The 21,531-nt window shown below is 38.3% G+C and overlaps 2 protein-coding genes across 5 annotated transcripts; one reads left to right on the forward strand and one right to left on the reverse strand.

The window, feature by feature from the left end:
- The first annotated feature begins 7,551 nt into the window (after positions 1-7,551).
- On the forward strand, positions 7,552-10,764 carry LOC107826836 (E2F transcription factor-like E2FE). The gene is made up of 11 exons (XM_016653864.2): positions 7,552-7,807; positions 7,901-7,968; positions 8,048-8,100; positions 8,203-8,280; positions 8,552-8,605; positions 8,706-8,808; positions 8,927-8,994; positions 9,079-9,151; positions 9,294-9,355; positions 9,478-9,892; positions 10,429-10,764. The coding sequence occupies exons 1-11, from the start codon at positions 7,557-7,559 to the stop codon at positions 10,518-10,520; spliced, it is 1,317 nt and encodes a 438-aa protein (XP_016509350.2). The 5' UTR covers positions 7,552-7,556; the 3' UTR covers positions 10,521-10,764.
- Positions 10,765-12,658: 1,894 nt separating this feature from the next.
- LOC107826837 (pyridoxine/pyridoxamine 5'-phosphate oxidase 1, chloroplastic) lies at positions 12,659-18,991 on the reverse strand. Of its 4 annotated transcripts, none has more exons than XM_016653866.2 (13): positions 18,746-18,991; positions 18,625-18,663; positions 17,261-17,428; positions 17,075-17,180; positions 16,445-16,611; positions 16,084-16,323; positions 15,822-15,910; positions 15,664-15,714; positions 15,472-15,562; positions 14,700-14,804; positions 14,526-14,596; positions 13,529-13,624; positions 12,659-13,074 (listed from the first exon to the last, which is right to left on the reverse strand). In XM_016653866.2, exons 1-13 carry the CDS (start codon positions 18,848-18,850, stop codon positions 12,987-12,989), a joined length of 1,416 nt encoding a protein of 471 aa, XP_016509352.1. In that variant the 5' UTR covers positions 18,851-18,991; the 3' UTR covers positions 12,659-12,986. The 4 variants fall into 4 exon arrangements, with proteins under 4 accessions (XP_016509352.1, XP_016509355.1, XP_016509351.1 ...); XM_016653869.2 differs by having other exon boundaries at positions 12,659-13,057; positions 13,540-13,624; positions 18,746-18,990; XM_016653865.2 differs by having other exon boundaries at positions 12,659-13,057; positions 18,746-18,989.
- Between the last annotated feature and the right edge of the window lie 2,540 nt (positions 18,992-21,531).

Here is a 21,531-nt window from a genome sequence, read left to right on the forward strand (position 1 = left end):
ATTTTATGCAAGCAAAGTTGGCTCAAGTCGGGAATTACTATCTCTAGGTTTAACCCTTTAATTGGGACTATCAATCTCTTGAATATACCCTAATTCCTTGTTGGCCTGAATTTCCTAGACTTAACCTCTCTTTATCAAGAAGAGCCTAAGTCAAAAAGGCACAAATTAGTATTTGCAACCACCAATTCAACATTTAAAGCACAAATCAGGCCAAATATCAATCACCCATAAACATCTAAGCTGTAAAATAGGATACCCATTAAATACCCATACTAGGGTTGAGCCACAACCCTAACTAATGGGTTTAGCTACTTATAATGAAGAAGAAATCATAGATTAAGATGAAATAGAAGCCATAAAATGTAATTACAACATACGAATCTAAGATTAATTGTTAAACAAGTTCTAAGATTACTCAAAAAAGTAAAAATAGTGGTTTCACATGCTCAGCTAAACAAAAGATGCCCTAAAAATCTAAAAAAAAAAGTATTTATACATAGCTAAATTTTTCGGACAAAAATGCCCCTGACGGAGATACCGCAGATAGCGAAAAATGGACCGTTGCAGCGGTGAAGCTACCGTGGCCGCATAAAACCAAGTGCAGACCGTGGTCTTCAACTTTCAGTTCAACTTCAAACTCTCTGAATCTCTCCTCCGTTGACCGCGATAAAAGGACCGCTGGCGCGGTAAAGGCACCGCTGCCGCACAAAAGCACCACGGACAGCGGTAACTTACAGTCCCAAAAATGCAGCTCTCTGAACCTTGCCACTACGAACTGCGAGATCAAGACCGTCTCAGCGGTGGAACCTCCGCATCCGCAGTTGTTTTTTCGTTGTCAACACTCAATTGACTCAGCTTTGACTTGTAGAGGTTTCACTCCTTTTTGAGCTGATTTTGACTTTCTTGTCTTTTTTTGACCAAACACTACAAACAAGCACAATAAGTTACCTTTTAGGAATACTTGTATGCACTTTTAATCTAAAACTCAAGAAAAAATGAGCATAAAATATACTAGAATCCCTAGTTATCAACACACGAGACTGGCGGTGGTGCCAGCCTGGATACGGAGGCGACACCCGTTGTGAGCGTTCAAGAGGTTATTGTGATGGAGGGACGGAGTTTCGAGGCTTCTGTTGTTGTTCCGAGCAAGCCATTATCATCTTGGCCGAACTGCACCCCTTCTTCAGCCAACGAGAGGGGGAAGGGCGTCATGGTTGAGGATTATGAATCTGAATCCGACATTGACCCTGAAGACATGAGGATATTCGAGGAGGGATTTACCCGAACCGTGGTAAGGGCGGAAGGCCCTTCCCGAATACTCAAAATTTTGCCGGATCTCAACCTATTGCAAGACACTATCAATTTGGTGCCATAATTCGATCTTCTATGCTTCACCACTGAGAGCGAATCTCTTCAGGAGGTCAACGGTTCTGGGTTGTCACGCGGTATAGCAGCGATGGCCTTAAGGGTAAGTTCCCTTTTGCTTTCTTCATTTTGTGACCTTTGTTTTTACACTGAGTCTTTCTTCCCTCTCTTTTTTATACTTACATGCTATAGATCAAGAGTTCTCGTAGGGCTGAGACGCGGGCCGAGAGTTTTCTAAAAATGGCCAAGAAGTATCGGCAGTATCGAAACAAATGTTGTGAGATACATGATCAGCTCAGAGCGGGCGCTAGTACCTAGTCCATTAGGGAGGAGTTGGAGAAAAAAGATGAGGAACTGATGTGGTCTATCCACAAATGCAGTGAGCTTGAGAAACTGCTTCATGCCAAGGACGAAGAGCTTGAGGTGGGCAAAGGGGTTGTCGCGGAGTGCGAGGACCTTCAGGCGAAGGGGCTGTCTTTACGAGCTGAGCTTGAGCAAACTGCTGCTAGGGTTGACACTCTGAGTGCAGATTGGACGGAGAAGGTGGCTGAGCTAGAAAAGAAAGTGGCCGAGATGGAGAGAGCCGAGGATGCTCGATTGTCGGCTTTGGCGAGGGCGGCAGCGCTAGAGGACATTATCGGTATCCTCAAGTTCGAGCACGAATCTGAGAGGGTGAAGACCACACTAAGGGAGGCACGTCTTAAGGAGCGTATTGGTGAAATTTATCGGGAAGCTTCCAGCCTGGAAGACCGGGTCGCAACTCTTGAGGCTGAGAAGGCGCAATTGTTGGTTCAGGCCAAATATGCCTATGCTGCTGTCCCCCGCCGCTTGTATGAGTTATGGGTTCATGATGAGGCCCAACAAGATATACACAAGGGTTTGTGGGAGGCGGGGAGTGTTCCTGAGGCTGCCTTTGAAGATGCTCAGGCGAAGGCACGCGAGGCTCGTATTTCCTTCGGTTACAACCCTGCGACACTGGAGGCTAGTGAGGGCGTTGAGGTTGAGGATGGACTTTCTGATGATGAGGATGCTGGAGAGAACGGTGGTGGAGATGACGATGAGTGAAACTTTGTTGCAGCTTTGTACTTAGTTTTTTTCTTTTTGTTCCTTTTTTGTTTATTTTTACCTTTTTCTTGAAGGCCTGTTTCGGCCTTTTGTAAGGTATGGCTGTTGCGCATGTACATTTGAATAAAATAGTTGCTTCCCCTTTGTTTATGTATCTCTTGACTTTCTTTCTCCTTTTCTCCCATTTTTGTTTTTGTTTTTTCTTTCTTGGGGAGAAGATTTTTGGATTTCTCCGTGATGAGTCCCTGATCTTTTAATTGGGAATTCAAATGAAGGGGGGTCTAGTTTGCTTGATCCGAGTGAATTCGTATTCCATTGTGTAAGTTCGAATGAAGTCACTTCGGATTTGAAAGTTGGGGCGAGGTTGACTTTTGATTTTCAACTCGGGGCGGAGTCAACCTTGATTTGTATTCGAACGAGGTCGAATTTAGACTTGCCAGCTTTGGCAAAGTCAGTTTTGACTTGTATATTTGAGCGAGGTCAAACTTAGAGTTGCCAATTTAGGCGAAGTCAATCTTGACTTATATATTCGAACGAGGTCGAATTTAGACTTGCTAACTTAGGCGAAGTTAATTTTTCATGGCGAGTTTAGCGATGGTAGGGGCGAGCTCGCACGAGATCAAACTATGACCCGTTATAAGTTTGACGGGGTCAAGCATTGATTTGTTGATTTGGGTGGGAAAATTTTTACTTCCCCTCAGCGATGGTCGACGACCGTAAGGGTGTTAATTCAAGCAAGGTCAAAATTGTAACCCATTGTAAATTTGAGTGAGGTCAAACTTTCTTTTCGTTTGGTGATGGACGATGGCCGTAAGGGTGTTAATTCGAGCGAGGTCGAAATTGTAACCCGTTTTAAATTCGAGCAAGGTCAAAATTTCCTTTCGTTTGGCGATGGCCGATGGACATAAAGGTGTTAGTTCGAGCAAGATCGAAATTGTAACCTTTTGTAAATTCGAGCGAGGTTGAACTTTCCTTTCATTCAGCGATGGCCGATGTCCATAAGGGTGTTAATTCGAGCGAGGTCAAAATTGTTACCCGTTATAAATTTGAGCGAGATCGAACTTTCCTTTCTTTTGGCGATGGACGATGGACGTAAGGGTGTTAATTCAAGAGAGGTCGAAATTGTAACCCGTTGTAAATTCGAGCGAGGTCAAACTTTCCTTTCATTTGGCAATGGCCGATGGCCGTAAGGGTGTTAATTCGAGCGAGGTCAAAATTGTAACCCGTTGTAAATCTAGCGAGGTCGAACTTCCCTTTCGTTTGGCGATGGTCGATGGCCATAAGGGTCTTAATTCGAGCTTGGTTAAAATTGTAACCCGTTGTAAATTCGAGCGAGGTCAAACTTTCCTTTCGTTTGGCGATGGACGATGGCCGTAAGGGTGTTAATTCGAGCGAGGTCGAAATTGTAACCTATTGCATTACTTGTATTGGAGAACCCATCGCCGTATTGTTTATGCGTGCGTCGGGGTAAGTCCCGGTTTGCTTAATTTCGCTTTCATTAGAGAGTACCGTGCGTCGAGGTGAGTCCCGGTTCACTTAACTTCGCTTTCATTGGAGAGTATTGCGCATTGGGGTGAGTTCCGATTTGCTTAATTTCGCTTTCATTGGAGAGTACTGTTCGTCGGGGTGAGTCCTGGTTTGTTTAACTTTGCTTTTATTGGAGAATAACGTGCATTTTATGGGCCCATCGCTCAGTCCCTGGTTCTGGAGATTGTTTCTTAATAATTTCAACTCGTTCTGAGCTATTTCTGTTATTTGTAGTATGGCACGACTTAGAGGGCTTGGCTCGGTCATTGCTTAAAGATGGTATAAAACATTTTCCCGGTGTGTTTGGTGGCGTTCGTTCCTTGTTCACGTATCTGTGAGAATGTTCATGTTCCTATTCTGAACCAAAAAGAGAGTGTGATAAGTTAAACCCAAACAAAATTGCATGTTACCTTGGCCTGGTAAGTCGATGAAAGGGGGAAGACGCTCTGGGTCACTCGCTTTGCCCCGTGCTCGAATGGCGGTTTCAGATTCCGCGTCCGTGTTTGGCTTCATCGTTAGTCACGTCGTGGGTTGGACTTACCTTGCCCGTTGGTATATCAAGACCGAGTCCCAATACGATCCCATCCGATATGCGCAAACAATAAGGGAAATATGTCATACTTTGTTCATAAATCACATAGTGTGTGTGGGTACGAAAATAAGGCAGGACATGCCCGTTATTTCAAAGAATCACACAGTAGGCTATTGACCCTTCCTAAGAGGTGGGAGTACAGACCGACATATAAGGTGAATACGTCAAATAAGATTACGGTCATGCTAAGTACATAATGATGACCCTACTTTAAACATGCATATGACTTGCCAAACCCATCACTACAGATGAGGCGTGGGTTTTGCATAGACATCAGACATAATTTCGATTTCATATAGAGATCTGACCTAAATTGGTTCGGTTATCTCAAAAGCTTATCTATCACTTTTTCGAGTTGATGTTTATACTGAGATGGTGATGCTATGATAGCCTGGAAGTGATACTTGGTTGGTTTTAGATCTAAAGGAAACTAAAATTTTGGCTAAGAAATTTCCGCAAGCGACGCCAAATTGTTTGACCAAAAAGTGTCAAACTTTTTGTTAAACTAATTAATGAAGAAAATAGAGGATACATCTTAGCCAAAGATAATTAACTCTAGATCTAAGCACATCAGGTAAGAGAATCAGATATAATAAAACTTATAAATTTTTCGGTATCATATAAGATATCAAATATAGATAATACGCTTACATTCTTGACATATCATCCCGTAATGTGGTGATAAAAACGGAAAAGATGGAATGCCGTTGAGAGTAACGAGATCTATCTTCCTTGATTCAATAATCACGATTACAGGGATTTGTACTGGCTATTTAAGCCTTTTCTTGGTCTTATGTTCTTCTCCTTTCTCTAGGAGAGGAAGCCCCCTTTTCTTGTCTTCTTACCTCCTATATGTATTATCAGTATTCCCTTTTGTCTATCGGTCCTTAACCATAACGCATTCATCCCTTGATTATACTTCACGTTGCCTCCCTCAAATACCACGATATTTACTTCACCATACAGGCTTTTTGATGGCTCGATCTCGGCAGTGACTGAGATATTCATTGTTATTACACCTTATGGGTACGACCACGGCTTAGTTGACCTCTTACCATTCCTGTTAGCACTAATCCACGTGTGATCAGATTTTGACCCATACAATTAGAGTGATTACCATAAAATTTATTTAGCAAAAGAAAAATTCTTTTTTTCAAGTTATGTTAAATAGTCCCACGTTATTGTACTTCTCCTTTAATTACTAAGTAACTTTTAAGGAAAATTAAGGCAAGAAACTAACATGTACAGTAATACAATTTTAAATCTATTAGAAAATTGAGGCCCCAAAATGTAAGGGGCCTAAAGCACTCGCTTGAGTTGCTTTACTCCTAAGCCGCCATTAGCTGGGCGTACCTACAGAAATAGATGTACTCTAAAAACAACAATAAAAGAATGAATTTGTGCATCACAAGCCCATCTAGCAACCAAATATGGTTAGTACTTTACGGTATTTAGGTGTTGTTAAACACTGATAAAGTGAACAAGCTTGAATACCCGTTGAATTATTCGCAAGTAAGACTTTTGCCCATTTTAATATGTTTTCTAGGACGTAGCTAGGTTCAGAATATAGTGATTTTATGTAATATAAAATGATGAACATTTTCAATTCTATTCGAAATATACCTTTGTGTTCTTATTTTTTGGACAAGGTAACAAGTTATTAATGTCGACGCTCCTAATTAACTTGTTGGGAATTCAGTTGAAGTTGTTTATCTATTTTTTTGGAAGCCAGATAAACAAAAAAAGAGAGTTCAAACACCCATAATCTGTGACTGAATAACTGAAGATAGAGATTTGAGGAACAATTGCAACATGTTAGTCCTTTACTTTTGTAAGCTTCACAAATATAAGGTGTTTAATTTCATGTTTGGACCTGTCCAATATTCATATTAGACTTGAGGAGGAGAAGTTTGCATATATTCCTCTTCCATCTATTCACTTTTAATATATAAGTAGGAGTTAATGCCAATTTACCAGTACCGCAAGCTCGCTTTACTTAAAATAGTGAAGATAGAGGCTTCAAATAAAATTGAAGATAGAGATTAAAATCAAGGCGAAATATACTATATAAGATTTAAAGGGATCTTATGAACTATGTAAGCAATACCTTATTCAGCTTATATGCCGAGTTTTTTATTTTTTATTTTTGTATTTTGAAAATATAAAAAGCATTTCTTGAAGGCAGGGATAAAGTCTGCATACATTTACCCACCCCAGACCTCACTTGCGGAATCACGCTGAGTTTTTTGTTGTTTCGAAATATAAAAGGACTATTGGTGTCTTCAGTTGAAATCTCAGAAATAAAATGATTAATGTGTTTGTTTATGTGATTATGTGTGTCATTTCAGGAATGCCATTACAGAAAACTCGTTATCCTAGACAAAAAATTTCAAGTAACACATTGATTATTGAATTCAATGAATTAAAGTTGTCTATGCCAAATATGAACAAATGTTAAAGAAGAATCCTTTTTTTAACTCTAGTGCCTGGAACTCGCTTTAGGATCCGAATAGTCTGAATTCGCATAAGAAAATCTCACTTAAAAGGTAAAGAGCCAAAAAATCTCATTTTCACGATTTCATTCCCAGGAATCAAACCCAATTTCAATAACTTAAATGCTTTCAAGTTAACTATTGAAAGTTTAAATCTCGAGTTATTGTTGAAAAATCAATTTGTGACCAAACTTAATCAAATTAAATTTTCCTTAATAAAATAGTACTTCAATATGATTGGAAAGATCAGAAATTTTTAAATGATCCCTAAGGTAGCTCTTTTAAATTATTACTCAAATAACGCCAAAAAAGCAAATCTAATCACGTGATTATGCATGTGGTCATCATCAGATTTCCCTACGAATTTCCAAATCTATCCTCATTGAAGCGCGCGGACCAGAGATGCAAAGTGAGGTCAAAAGAGTCAATTCATATAGTACAGGCGCGCTCCTTAACAAAATGGGATTCAAATTCCCGCTGTGGAATCTGAATTTCAAACTTTCAAAAACCCTCCAATGGCTCATTTTCACCCCGCCAAAGTCAACAAACCCTTTCTTAACGGCTCCTTCTTCTTCCTAAAGCACGACTTTTCTCTCTTTTATATCGATTCCATTTCAGAATCCTTACAAAGTTTGGCCATACACGCACACACAGTTGAATTAATTTTCTCAAAGAAAACAATTATGTCGTTAGCTTCAGATCCTTCAAAAGATTCTAGATCTACTTATTGTCGTAAACAGAAGTCTCTCGGTCTCCTATGTTCCAAGTATGAATCTGAGGTTTTGTTAATTTTATTTTGAGTATGAATCTGAACATTTGCTGATTTTTTTAAAAAAATCTATTTTGTGAATTGGTGCAGTTTTTTGAGCTTATACAATCGGGAAGGTATTGAAACCATAGGGCTTGATGATGCTGCACGGAGATTAGGTACTTATATCTTCTTTAACTTTATTTATTTTGGGTTTTTTTGATACTTATGGGTTTTTTTGGGCCCTTTTATATATAGGGGTGGAAAGACGGCGGATCTATGATATTGTGAATGTACTGGAAAGCATTGGTGTAAGATCTACTTATATATTAAAACTCGTAACAATTCGAGTTTTGTTAATTGTAAGGTTCTATTTTTTTAAATCTTATATTTCTAGGTTTTTGTTAATTCAGGTTCTTGCAAGGAAGGCTAAGAATAGGTATTCATGGAAAGGGTTCGGAGCAATTCCTTGGACATTGCAACAATTGAAGGTACATGCACTAGTTTAGAGTTCTGAATTAAGTTATACACAGTGACATTTATTTTTTACACTATCAATGTAATTTAACATGATAGAACATGTTACTTACCATTTGTTTTAGGATATCAATCAATGTAAAATTAAATATAGTTACTTTCAATTATTCTTTAAGTGGTATGATTGTGTAAATTCTTTTAGATTGTTAATGCTTAGACCATAAACTCTTCAATTTTTGGCTTACCTAATTGTTTTCTTTTTGGTCTCAATTAATAATTCGTTAGGAAGAGGGTCTAAAAGAGAATGTCAGTGGATTTGATGGATCTAGCTCTGCCAAGGTAAGTTCTGGACTGCTCTCATTTTTAAGTATTGTTTAGTTTAAGTCCTTTGTCTAGTGAGATGCTATATTTTCCTTATTTTTGCTCCATGTAATATCAGGGTTCAGATGATGATGATTCAGATTCAGATTCCAAACCAATTGTTTCGAGTCAGACGGAGACACTAAACCCCAATTCCAACTTTGCAGCAGCGTCCAAATCTGGTGTGTTTGCTTTGTTCCTTCCTTTAAGTGTTGCTTGTAAATGACATTCAATTGTTTTAATTAATACAGCTACCCTTTGGGAGTACTTTCTGAGACATCTTGGGGTATGTTTTAACAGACAATAGAAGAGAAAAATCATTGGGACTACTTACACAGAATTTTGTCAAGCTCTTCCTCTGCACCGATGTAAGCAAAAAACTTTCCACTATCAATAACTTGTTTCTCTATTTGGTTTCTATATATTTAATTCTTTGTGGTGATTCTGTTCAGGTTGATATGATTTGTCTTGATGAGGCAGCAAAAATACTGTTAGGAGATGGGAGACCTCCTGCGATGACAAGAAGTAAAAATCCACACCTTATTTTTTCTTGGTTAAGAATAACTGAAATACTTATGTAGATGAATGAACTGTTAGTATCTTTTAACACCACTGTGCTGCCTATCGATGCTCCTTCAAGTAACTTTGTCTTTTCTTACCTATGCAGCCAAGGTTAGGAGGCTATACGATATTGCAAACGTTTTGTCTTCTATGAAATTTATTGAGAAGGTAATCATCCTTAACTGTTATTCATTGAAAAAAATTAATTAAGCAGAAAACTAAAAATATACCTAAAATTTTGTTTAAGAAACTCTAGTTAATAATATTGCTGCTCGCATGACTTGCTGCAGACCCATCACCCAGAGACAAGGAAACCTGCTTTTAGATGGTTGGGGATGAGAGAAAGATCAAATGATAAGTCAGTTGATACTCTTGGTGCTAATGAGTCCAAGAAGAGGGTATTTGGGACTGAGCTTACAAATACAACTATCAAGAGGAACAGAGTAGCACTACCTATGGATGGTATTTCAGATGAAGCAACTAGGAAACAATTGCTAACTGAAGTCAAATGTGAAAACCTGGAAAATGAGATTCACTGTCCTAAACAGGAACCTGGTTTAACAGCAAGCAAAAAGAGTTACCACTTTGGTCCTTTTGCTCCTCCAAGCCTGGCCCAGGCTGAAGCGTCTGATGCTGACAGGATGAAACGGGTTCATGACTGGGAAAGTCTAGCCTCCACTTACCGTCCTCAGTATCACAACCAAGGTATGTTGATTTTCACTTCCTCAAATACATTAATGATTCAATTGATTATCATTAAGAAGATGTTAAACACCAAAAGGCAGGCCCCAATGTGTTCTACTAGGGATATGCTTGTAAATATCAAAGTGGTGTCTACCTTTTAATGTGATCTATCTACCAGGGCTACTTGGATTAATATGTTGAATCACTTTTTCCTAGTGCACTGAAACAGCCACTTATGTAATTTAGTGTCTGTTCTATTCTTAATTTGCTGACTGATTACTTGCTCCATGCGTGTGCAATTTGATGTGTACACCAGTTTATCTTCTTTGGCTAAGTCTTTTGCAAATGATCCAATATTCACCTTTTCCAATTGCATTTACTGTTTAATTTAACACGAGGATGAAGCATTCAATATCTTGGCTCAAACAAATAATGGGTTCCGTTTTCACATGGCTCAGTACATCCTTAATAATTGGTTCTTATATCGTTGCTTATTTGATGTTCTTGAGCTTAAGCAAAAACTCACTGGCAAATTTGGTTTGTCTGATATGTTTCAGCACTGAAAGATCTTTTTGCACATTACGTGGAAGCATGGAAATCATGGTACTTGGAAGTTGCTGGGAAGAACCCAATTCAGCTGATTTCTTGATGTGCTCTTTCTAGATAAGAACAGAATTTCGAAGATAAAACTGCCTTCGCATACGAGAGATGGTCTGACGTCGAATGCACATTCTCGTTGCATCAACTTTCAATGAAAAAATAGTTGCCATATTCAGTACTCTGTTGGCTTATTGGCAGATTATTGAGTTCAAATGTAGACCAACACTAATTGAATGTACATTTTTTGGTACTTGTTCAGTTAATATGATTCTTTGAGGAGGGTTCAAATGCTTTTTGCTCAGTGTATCTACTGTGATGCTGCCAACGTAACCCCTTCTGCCCCCAAATATCTCAAACCAACCGACTTGTATACTTGATGAGCTCCAGCAACTTATCTTTTGGCGAGGATACACCTGTATTTAGACCTTTGAATCTATAAGCTATTCGTGTGCTTCCCTTTGAAAGTGAAAAAGGAAAAAAGAAGTTAGATCAAATTGGATACATTTGGGAGTGATTGAGGCAGAATGCAAAGGGGGATGGCAAGGGCAATGGGTGGGTATTTTACTTAAGTGAATGAATTCTCGCATCCTTGGACGAAAAAGCAAGGATTATGGCTTTCACTAGAGTTGTCAATATGGGTTGGGCTGGGTTAGCCTAGCCCATACCATATGGGCTTTAGCAATTGATGGGCTGGGTTGGGCTAGTCCCCCATTTTGATAGGCTATATAATGGTTAGCCCACCCAGCCCTAGGTGAGCTGCGGGCCCTCACGGACCAGCCAATCATTTTTAAAAATATAATTTTATATTTTTTTTTTAAGTTCTAACCTTAAAAAAGATAAATATTTCAAAATTAAAAAATATCTTATTAAAATTTAACAAAACTTAATAACTTTTTATACCATTCAAATATATCACAATAACACTAAAAAAGTAATAGACAAGACTATATTTTATTCACTAAAAGTTAAAATTCAAAACAAACAATTCAAGAGAACATCTATGATGCTTATGAGATATCCAACAAATCATCTTAATGAAACACATTTGGATCCGCTTGTTACAAGATTGTCTTAACGTTTTTACTTTCATCTACATTTATAATTCATATGCAATATTAATTAGTTAAATATTAAGAATAATAAAATTTTAAAAATTAATAATATTCAAATTCGCATAAAAAATATCACCAGTTAGAGTTTGGGAAAAGCTGCGCATCCAATTTCGAGTAGTAAAAAGTGTTTGGACATTTTCATGACGGATGCAACTTCTGTACTTTGTTAGAACACGCTCATCAATGCTATGTTGATTCCGATGCTACAATGGTAATAGGAATACTAAGTACATCACGTGCCATCACTGAAAAATCGGGATATTTTCTAGAATGGTTCTTCTAATATATAACAACATCCATCTCTTGAAACTTCTCAAGATCAAGCTTTGGTTCCTTTAAGTAAAGATCTAATTTTGACTTTCCATCACTAGAGGCAGTATACTTTTTATATTTTATATATTTTAAGTAAATATTTTTATTAGGCTCCCAGCCCGGCCCAGCCCAACCTCAGTCAAGTCTCATTGGCAACGGGCTTACTCGGACCGAGCTTAAATGCCTCGTTTTTAAATAGGCTCCAAAAACTCCAACCCAATCCTACTAAATCATGGGCTGGGCTGGCCCGGTCCTACGGTCCAAGCCCATATTGACTGGCTCTAGTTTTCATGCTTTACTACCTATGCAACTTCAGAATCTAGTGGGACTCAAGCACAAGATTATGTGCTAAAACCCAGGAACTAGATCATTTTGAACCTTGCCTGCTTGGTTAGAAGTTTCTGTCTTACTTAGAGCCCGTTTGGACATAAGAAATTTTTCCTTTTTTTTCTTCAAAAAATTCACTTTTTTTTTTCGAAATCAGCGTCTGGTCATAAAATTTCCAATTTTCACTTGAAGATGCATTTTGTAAATTTTCGAAAATTTGAAAAACTCCAAAAAGCTGTTTTTCAAAATTTTCACTCAAATCACTCACAAAACTTAAAAAACAACCCAAAATCATATTCATGTCCAAACACAACTTTCAAATACCATTTTCGGTAAAAAAATTCCCCCTATTTTGGAATTTTACAATTTTTATGTCCAAACGCCCACTTAGTATCGCTTTTTTGCAGCTGAGAGGCACAAGTAACAAAAAGAATAAAAAAGGTATAGAACATTTTCAATTACTTTTCCTGCACTGATGTCTGGTACTCCATTTCTGCTCAAAGTTTACATCATCTAAAAATGTCAGGTGGAACAGACGTAGAAAGCCATTTTACACAAATCTTAATGACCTGAAAAGGAAAAGGAAACAAAAGACTCGTCCAAAATAGAAGTAGATATATACACACCACCCCAGAAATATTACCGCTGTAATTAGAAGGGGAGACGAGAAAAGGAAAGATCTAGTTGCTAGCTGCCTGTCATGCCCTGATGCATAAGTTGCCAACTTTCAACGAGGGCAACTCACAATGAAGATGCTGATTCTGCTAATTGTGGTACCAATCTATGAATTCTCCATACTCTTCTTCCATCAATCTCCTCCACAGAATAGCGCAATCTGTTAACAACAGCACACTTACATGCATAGGTCAACAGCAATTAATATCAGAAATCATTTCTGAATTGTCAAAGGCAGATCCGTTGAAAAACGACTTTAGTACTACTCGTAAAGTTGGTAGGAGCAATTATAGAGATAATGGTGAAGGATTTTCCCATTTATGCCTGTATAATTCTGTTCTCTTCTATTAATACAGGAATGCAGAAGATCTATTCTTTCATATTTCTGGACAAAGATTCTGACTAGTTTTTAAATAAATCTACAAGTACCCATTCCAATGCAATATATGAACACTTAGAAGAGGTAGTCAAGTGTTTAACATTCATGATCCCAAAATTTTTAGTGATCTTTCTGTTGAAACCAAATCACTTTATTTGCAGATTCATGATTAATTGAATTTAAAGAGCGATCAATTTAAGCCCAATACAATCCATTATGTTGAAATACAACAAAGATGGAACTGGGACCTACTTGAGGTGCACCTGAGATTCCTCTCCCTGCCAAAACTCGAAAAACTCTGGAATAAGCCGGTAACCACCCCAGTGTTTGGGTCTTGGTATGGAAGTTCTGCATGTTAGGAAAAAAGGATTACTTTGGGGTTTCACATGAATCAAGACAATCACATTTTTTCCTGAGAATGGAAAACAAAAGTATGAATAGGTTGTTTTCAACAGATCTTAGTCAGATACTTTTCCAAGAACATATACACTAAAGGTATAACTTTTACATGTTCGAACAAGGAGACAATTGCAACTATTGAAGAATTCTATCTGAAGATTGTAAATTCAAAAAGACATCCTTTTATTCTTGGCATGGGATAGCAATCACATGACTCAATGCATTTTACCTGTATCCCAATCAATAGAATACTTCCGCTAGGCTATGTTGGTCGGATACGGGTGTGGTAACCCGACAAGGATGCGGATCTAAAAGTTGGATTCTTCATCACCTAATTATTAGGATTCGGGATACGGATAGTAGTATGGACATGCACACCAAGATATAACCAATAAATGTATATTGTCACATATCTAAGTTTATGTTTCGACAATTAATTAAAAGTTAGCAAATTAAAGCTAGTCTGTAATTAAATCTTTGTGAACGCTTAATATGTTATACATAAGGTATCTCATATAATAGCCAAGTGTTCAAGTACATAATGTGTGTGTGTGCGTGTATATATATATATGACATAAATCAAACCAAATACCCAATCAACCTATATTTCTTGGTCATAGATGTAGTCAAAGCACCCAAGTTAGGTTGACCAGATCCAGTGTGAATTCCAGAATCACACACAAAGTCACACCCAAACCCAAATTGTGTCGGATCGACACAGGTGTGGCAAGGATTTTGAAGAATCTGAGCAGCATAGGCACTAGCATAGATGGAATATTGAAACCAGAGCAGAGCTAGTCACAGATTAGGACAAACAAAGAAGATTTCAGCAATGTGTAAAATTACTGACCTATCATGGTACTTCTCCTCTAATTCTCTGTACTGTTGACGGAGAACCTCTCTTTCATGAATCGGTCTGCTCTGTACTTGCAGAGGAGATGGAAAATTAGCTGTTGATGCATGTATACAAAATCATAAAAATATTGGAATTTAGAAATTCCATTTGTGTAAATACTAGACAAACCTGCTTACTAACTATTGGTCTAATCTGGTTATCTCGAGAAAGACTAGAGAAGTATTGTTCAGATTCCTCCTCAGAAACTTGCTCCACAAATCCCTCCACTCTTACCTACAAATGACTTTGTAATGAAGCATAGCAAGACAACTATATAAATGTAGGTGCATTATGTAGTCAGTTATTTAATTATAATATTTCAGAGAGTGAAGGAAATATCATCTACAAGCTATTTCTAGGTGCTGGAGTTGGATTGTGCAGCATTATATGAGCTATTGGATTGTTGGGAATAAAGCTGTAAGTCCATATCACAGAAAGCAAATGTTCGTTTCAGGTTTCTTTCTTTTGTTTTTTTATTCTTCCTGCCAATTTGAGGTTTTATGAGAGTCATCAAAGTAATCATGGCACTTCCTCTTTAACTTCATTCTCTCTCTTCACATTTTATCTTAATCATGGGAAACTGAACCTTGGACTCTGAGCACGAAATACCACAATCCTGCAGATCACTCTTCAGCACCTCATCTAGTCAAAATGCACCTCTTCAGCAACTCATCGAGACTATCACAATCCTGCAGATCACTCTTAAGTAACTGAATGCATATTTAGGACAGGATTTCTGAACCAGCAATTTGACATTTCCATATATATGTTAATTATGAATATTCTAAAAGAAGTCTATGTCAATTATGACTAATGGTCACACACCAATATAACACAATGTCAGTAGATATAAGTGCTTTCCCAAAATGCAGGAAGTGTTAGAGGTGGAATCAGTTTTAACCTGGCGCTTCAAAGGACCCCAATAAAAGAGAAGTGATGCTTGAGGATTTTCAAGAATTTCACGAGCTTTTCGGCTCCCATAGTTGGTTTGCCTGCAGAAACAAGAAGGATTTCATTAAATAAACTATATATACTAAAGGCATATAGAGATAGCCATCCAACCATATACGTCAGAAATAGTTATGGAGCTCACCAGACAAAACCATCTTTATTTACTCCTTCTAATGACATCATTCGCGATGAACTGGGAAGAAGAAATACCACATTCTCGATATCAGGCAAAAAATCACTTGATTGCACAATACTTGCACACCATGTAAAAATGAGAAAATTGAAGCTAGAAAGAGTTACGGTTTTGCATCTTTATCAGCTGTTGATAGGACCATATAATGGGGTTCTTTGATTCCAGCTGCCAATGCATCACTAAGCCACTTTTGAAACTGCAGAAAAAATGAGGCTTACCACAATAAATATAACTATACTGCATTGCTTTTAAGAAAAGAAGTGTGCATACATATCTGGATTATGGAACAAAGTTGCAAAAAAAACTAACAAGGGAGTCAAAAATATGGTATGATAGATGTTAAGCCTCTGCTTTTTAGACAAACTCAACCTGATAAATTGGATCTTCCTCCACCTCCTCAAGTGATTCAGAAGATGCAAATATTCCTTTTTGTGCCGATAAATTGGTTTGTGGAAGATTTCCAATTCGAACACACATGGAAGTGCCAGGATAAGGAGGGAGTTTTAACTTGAATTTGTCTATGATAGACTGTGGAACGAATCTTCCTCCTAAAAAATGATGTGTGCCAAAAAACATTTTGGCGCACAATTTTGGAGCAGTCAAAGAGACCTACACAGTAAATGTCCAAAATTTTCTTAGGTATTTCACTTGATAAACAGAGGACAAAAAGAGTCGTCAATGGAACTACAGCATGATAATAATGTAATGTGAGTACTTAACAGCTGCATACCAACATATCAGGTTTAATGCCGTCACCAAAAACGTCTCCGTCTTCAACATGCCACCCTGAAGGCACATCTACAGATATAATAACAGCTGCTTTCTGATGTGTGCACTGCTGGTTTCTTACAGAGACCAGCTTTCTAATGAGGCTGTCAAACGGTAGCCTTGGGGTGCCTGGATAAAATCAATGTGCTCAAATGACTTTTTACATACTTCAAGACCTAGAGTTTATCCTCATAATGACAGATGACTTTTGTGTTTGAAGGAAAGACATAACTAGCTAGCCCCAGGCACAATTAAACTGACTACTCCATGTGAAACAATCCTAAATAAATTAAACGGAAAAGGGAAAAGAGAGAAGGATACAAGATCCGCAAGGAAAGAAGAAGCACTATATTCTATAAAGGCTTAGAATAATGATCAACATCATCCATAACAACAAATTACTTCCAATGCTGCACAGAAGCGTTGAATGGTGGATAAAGAGTGATCAAAACCAACTTATGCAGAAAATAAGACTAAAAAGTTTGCTATATTAGCTAGAAAGTTTATAGAGCTTCCAATGGCAGTCTTAGCCTTCGCAGCAAAGAGAAAAATTAATGGGAAGGTCAAATAGAAAGTGAGAAGAAAGTATTACCATGGAATGAGAATCCAAAAATTGCATCCACAATAATATCATAGTCACTTGAAAGTTGTACGGATAGTTGTTCCTCCGATAGGAATGGAATTGACAGTGATTCAAGCTACAAAAATTCCCACATCCATTAACATCTCAATAAACTAGAAATATTGAGGTTCAAGAATTTCATGCCATATCCTTTACCTGGGTGACCAAAGCAGCAAAAAGAGGTTTAGTATTTCGTTTTGGATAACAAATGGAAGGCTTATAACCAAAGTGATGCAGGTGTCGAGCAGCTACAAGACCATCCCCGCCATTGTTACCAGGACCACATATAACTAGCACGCGAGTATAGTCACTTGAACTATAGACCTGGAGAGATAACATGTATTTAGTCTTATCATCATCCCGCAGAGAGCAAAGAAATAAAGAAGCGATACTTTCACAAATCAAGCGATTACTTGTTTATACACTACCATATGTTATGCCTTTCCTGTCAAGGCTTTACTTATCGCAGATGCCAAATTCTCCCTAGGTTACTTCTTTTCATGTTAATTTCTTCCTTAACTAACCCTATCACAAACAAATGATCTTTAACCATGGCTTCTATAACACTATGCACACATATGCTTTTATTTCAATGAGGTGATAAATGAATTGATATATGAAAACAGTTATTGTCATCTAGTTTTATCAAAAAGGTTATATAGCTGCAGTCGGTGACTACATGAGCTCTAGTCGACAAATTTGTCTGCACAGCCGAACAATGATAATCTATTACAGCCAAAAGCACGAGCTGAGGATTTCCAATATCGAACAATCACGTCAAGAATGTTCCACTTTCAATATACTAAAACTAGGTGCCGAGCTAGAAGGTAAGCCACAGGTTTGGCCAAACCCGCTAGCTTTAGTCTAAACCCTATATTTGTACTAAGAAATCCACTAAATATACATAAAAATTAACTTCAGAACCAAGTCACTAACACCTAATTTTCTCCTAAAACTTAGAACCTATAAAACTCAAATCCTGGCTCTACCTCGAGCTTAAGAGCGACAAACGGGCGGGTCAGGTCGGATATGGTTCGGGTCGAAAATGGGTAATGAAAAGACGGATAAATTATCCGACCCGACCCATATTTAATACGGATAAAAAGGGTTAACCGGCGGATAACATGACTTCTTGCATATGATCATTTTCGGGAGAATTCTTAGTCTCCCCAACTTGAGGAACCCTATTTTTTAGGCTTTACAGATGTAAAAGTTAGACCCATTGGTCTAAATGGATAATATGGTTCTTATCCATATTTGACCCGTTTTTAAAAAGTTCATTATCCAACCCATTTTTTTAGGGGATAATATGAGTGGTTAATTATTTTCTTTGAAACATGTTGCCACCACTACTCGGACTAAAACTCACCCTCTTGCAAACATATTGTTTTCCCACTGGTGCCAGAGTCGAAAATAAACGGAGAGTTCAGATGGACTCTGCGCAGTATAGAAAACTAGATACAAGTGGAACTAGCCTACGTAAAACATTTTTATAGCAGTATGCTACGATAGCCACTTACCTCTCCAATAGCAGAGGCAACACTCAAGCCCGCCAATTCCTAAACTCAAAACAAGTAAACCCAATTTCAGGGGATAAGTAGAAATTTAGAGAAGTATAAGAACAAAATTAAGAAGACAAACCATGAGCTGATCCACACTAGAACCAAGAGGACCCATCAACATCTCATCAATTTCTATAGCTTCTTGCTGGCTCACATATGATATCTCGTCTGTGCTCTTCTCCATGCTCTTGGCTTGCTGTTGTGACCTTCAACACAAGAAAGGACACTGCTTAGTTCCTTATAAACTTACTGGAGTGTCAAAATTCTGTTCGGTTCCTTCCGGACATCTGGAGTGTCAAATATATAAGGGATTAATTATATTCCCACTTTTGGAAAGACTAACTTTTCTTATAGTATCGTTTTCTTTAAGAAAAGCAAATTTATATTCTTTTATTTATCACGAAATAATAGGGTACAACCTTTCTCCTAACGGTGCGTGAATGTCTTAATCATCTATGTTTATCCTAAAAATTGAATAACAATTAAACTTATAGTGTGGTTTTAAGGACACGTGATTTTACCTAATACCAATTAATAAATGTAAAAATTAGCAATAAAGATTAACAATGAGATAAAGCAAACTAGTTTTAAAACGTGATTCAGCCTTCGAGCTTAAGTGCCCTTGAACTGATCGGTGCCCAAAATAGTTAAGAAGCAACACTGATAAACAAGAATATAAGCTAAAAAGTATTGTATTGCTTTGATATGCGTGAATGTAAGATGGTTACAAGATGATTAAGACCCTCTTTATATAGTAGAGGAATCCTATTTATGGTACAATTCTAATTACGGAGGTAAATCCCATGATTAACTAAATAACCGCTCTTGATTTGATCTCTTCTGAGATTTACGCCATGATCTTCGGCCAATCACGGATATCCCGCCTTTCCGTTATTGTGATTTGCTCGATGTATGTCTCTTTTGGTCTCGATCGCTACTGGCCTCGATCTTCGATAAGTGCCTCAGTTTTCGAACCTCAGGCTGGTCCGTTGCAAGGCTGACCTTTGACGCAATTCCCTAGCCTCGATCAAATAGTAAAATCGGATAGCCCCGATTTTAACCATATATAGATAGTACACTCCAAGAAACGAATTGAGCCTTCGATTTGGTATCTTGACCTGTCATGTCATCATCTTCATGATGTAAGCGACAGAAGTGACCGAAACATCACCCCGGTTCGCATATCGAGGCATTAAATGCCTGTCAGTTGCTGTCCGCCATTATTGATTTTGAACCATCACCGTCTTCCTATAAATGTGCTTTATTTCTCTTTTGTCCAAACCTTACTCTTAATCTCTGCTCTAATCTTCAAAGCTTTTCACTTCCTTTAAGCTTTCTCGTGCTGCATACTCTAGGTTTTGTTATCAACCTTTCCTCAAAACACCAAACCTTATTCCCTTCTTCATTCTTTCAACTTGCAGAAGCGGCAAAAACGTCTAAAACCATTCCACAAAAGGAGGCTGCCTCTTCATCGCGGTCGGCCGGCGATAAAACGTCGCTGGAGTCGCACCCTGAGGAGTGCTTTCCCGAGGAGGGGGGGGGGGTATGATCTTACTTCTGACTTCAAAATCGAGAAAACTTCATCTGTCCCTGGCCGGTGCGAGCCGATGTCGAAATACATGTGCTCGATAACTAAGAGCGACCTTGAATAGGTCAAGAAAGACTGCCATTGGGAGAAGAAAAAGGTGGTGATTTCGACCCCCGAGGAAGATATCACTACCCACATGAAAGGGTTTCTAAGTGTTTGTACTTACCCTTTCACGCTGGGCCCTATCGATCCCGTCATCATCGACTTCTGCCACCAATACCAAATAACCCTAAGTCAGATCCACCCTTCCTTTTGGCGGATTGTCATTATGTTCCGATTTTTCGCGAGCAAAAAAGAAGGGACGTCGTTAACCCTCGACCACCTCATCAGGTTGTATAGGCCCCGTCTTTTTCGAGGTGGGTTGATAAAGCTTCAGTGTAGGGCCACCAAGGTGTTGTTCTCGAGCATAGGAGAGGATAAGGATCGAGGGTGGATGGGTTGGTTCGTTCGAGTGAAGACTTCCGACCTTATTCTAGCCGAGAAGATGCCATTTCCCGAGAAATGGAATATGAAGCGTAAGTTCAATCCTTCCTTTAGCTTCCATTTACTGTTTTGTTTCCTTTACTTCTCTTCATTGACATCCTTTTCTATGATGTAGCGGTCACTTGGATGACTGGTGAGATTCTGAACCTTGAAAGTCGGGTTCGAACTCTAACTTCGAACTCCTCGTACGCTGAGCGCTCATGGCGCGATTTAGCAAGGGGCCGATAGGAGGCCAAAAATCACGGTAAGCCTTTTCTTTATGTATCTGATTGCCTTAAAAATGTTTCCCTCTTATACTCACTTTACTTCCTTTCATACAGGCCTCGGGAAAGATGCCGTCATGAGTTCTCCTGTCCGGGGAGGAGGAAGTTTTGCCCCCAGTCCCGAAGCCGTCAAAGGAAAAGAAAAGAAAAAGGGTCTCGCCCTCCTGTCACGACCCATTTTCTGAACAAGCCGGGACTGACACTTGATCACTAAATATGACCGAGCGAACTATCTCTGCTTATCAAATCTATTATAACTCCAAACTTTATATGCAACATGACAATACTCTAACCAAATACTTCTGATTAATTTAAATATTTAAATAAATCCACTCCAAAACTTTATTCGTAGTAACTACTGAATTACTGCTAAGTTATTATCAAAAAAACATCCAAATCTTAACCCAACGACTATGTCTATGAAGCCTCTACTGATAAACTGATGCACTGCTCGGGACATGAGATTTCCTGGCTAGTTCTCTAAGTAAACAAAGAAATAACTAAATAAAGATAACTCTAAGGAATACTCTA

The sequence above is a fragment of the Nicotiana tabacum genome, chromosome 6, assembly GCF_000715075.1.
Source record: "Nicotiana tabacum cultivar K326 chromosome 6, ASM71507v2, whole genome shotgun sequence".
NCBI classification, from domain to species: domain Eukaryota; kingdom Viridiplantae; phylum Streptophyta; class Magnoliopsida; order Solanales; family Solanaceae; genus Nicotiana; species Nicotiana tabacum.

Coding starts and splice junctions, on each gene's coding strand:
- LOC107826837 (XM_016653865.2), bottom strand. CDS start 18,850: ATGGAGAAGAGCACAGACGAGATATCATATGTGAGCCAGCAAGAAGCT. Junction 18,664..18,745: donor CTAGTGTGGATCAGCTCATG/GTTTGTCTTCTT, acceptor TTTTGAGTTTAG/GAATTGGCGGGCTTGAGTGT. Junction 13,625..14,525: donor GAGGAGAAGTACCATGATAG/GTCAGTAATTTT, acceptor CCTAACATGCAG/AACTTCCATACCAAGACCCA.
- LOC107826836 (XM_016653864.2), top strand. CDS start 7,557: ATGGCTCATTTTCACCCCGCCAAAGTCAACAAACCCTTTCTTAACGGC. Junction 7,969..8,047: donor TGATGCTGCACGGAGATTAG/GTACTTATATCT, acceptor TTTTATATATAG/GGGTGGAAAGACGGCGGATC. Junction 8,606..8,705: donor ATGGATCTAGCTCTGCCAAG/GTAAGTTCTGGA, acceptor ATGTAATATCAG/GGTTCAGATGATGATGATTC.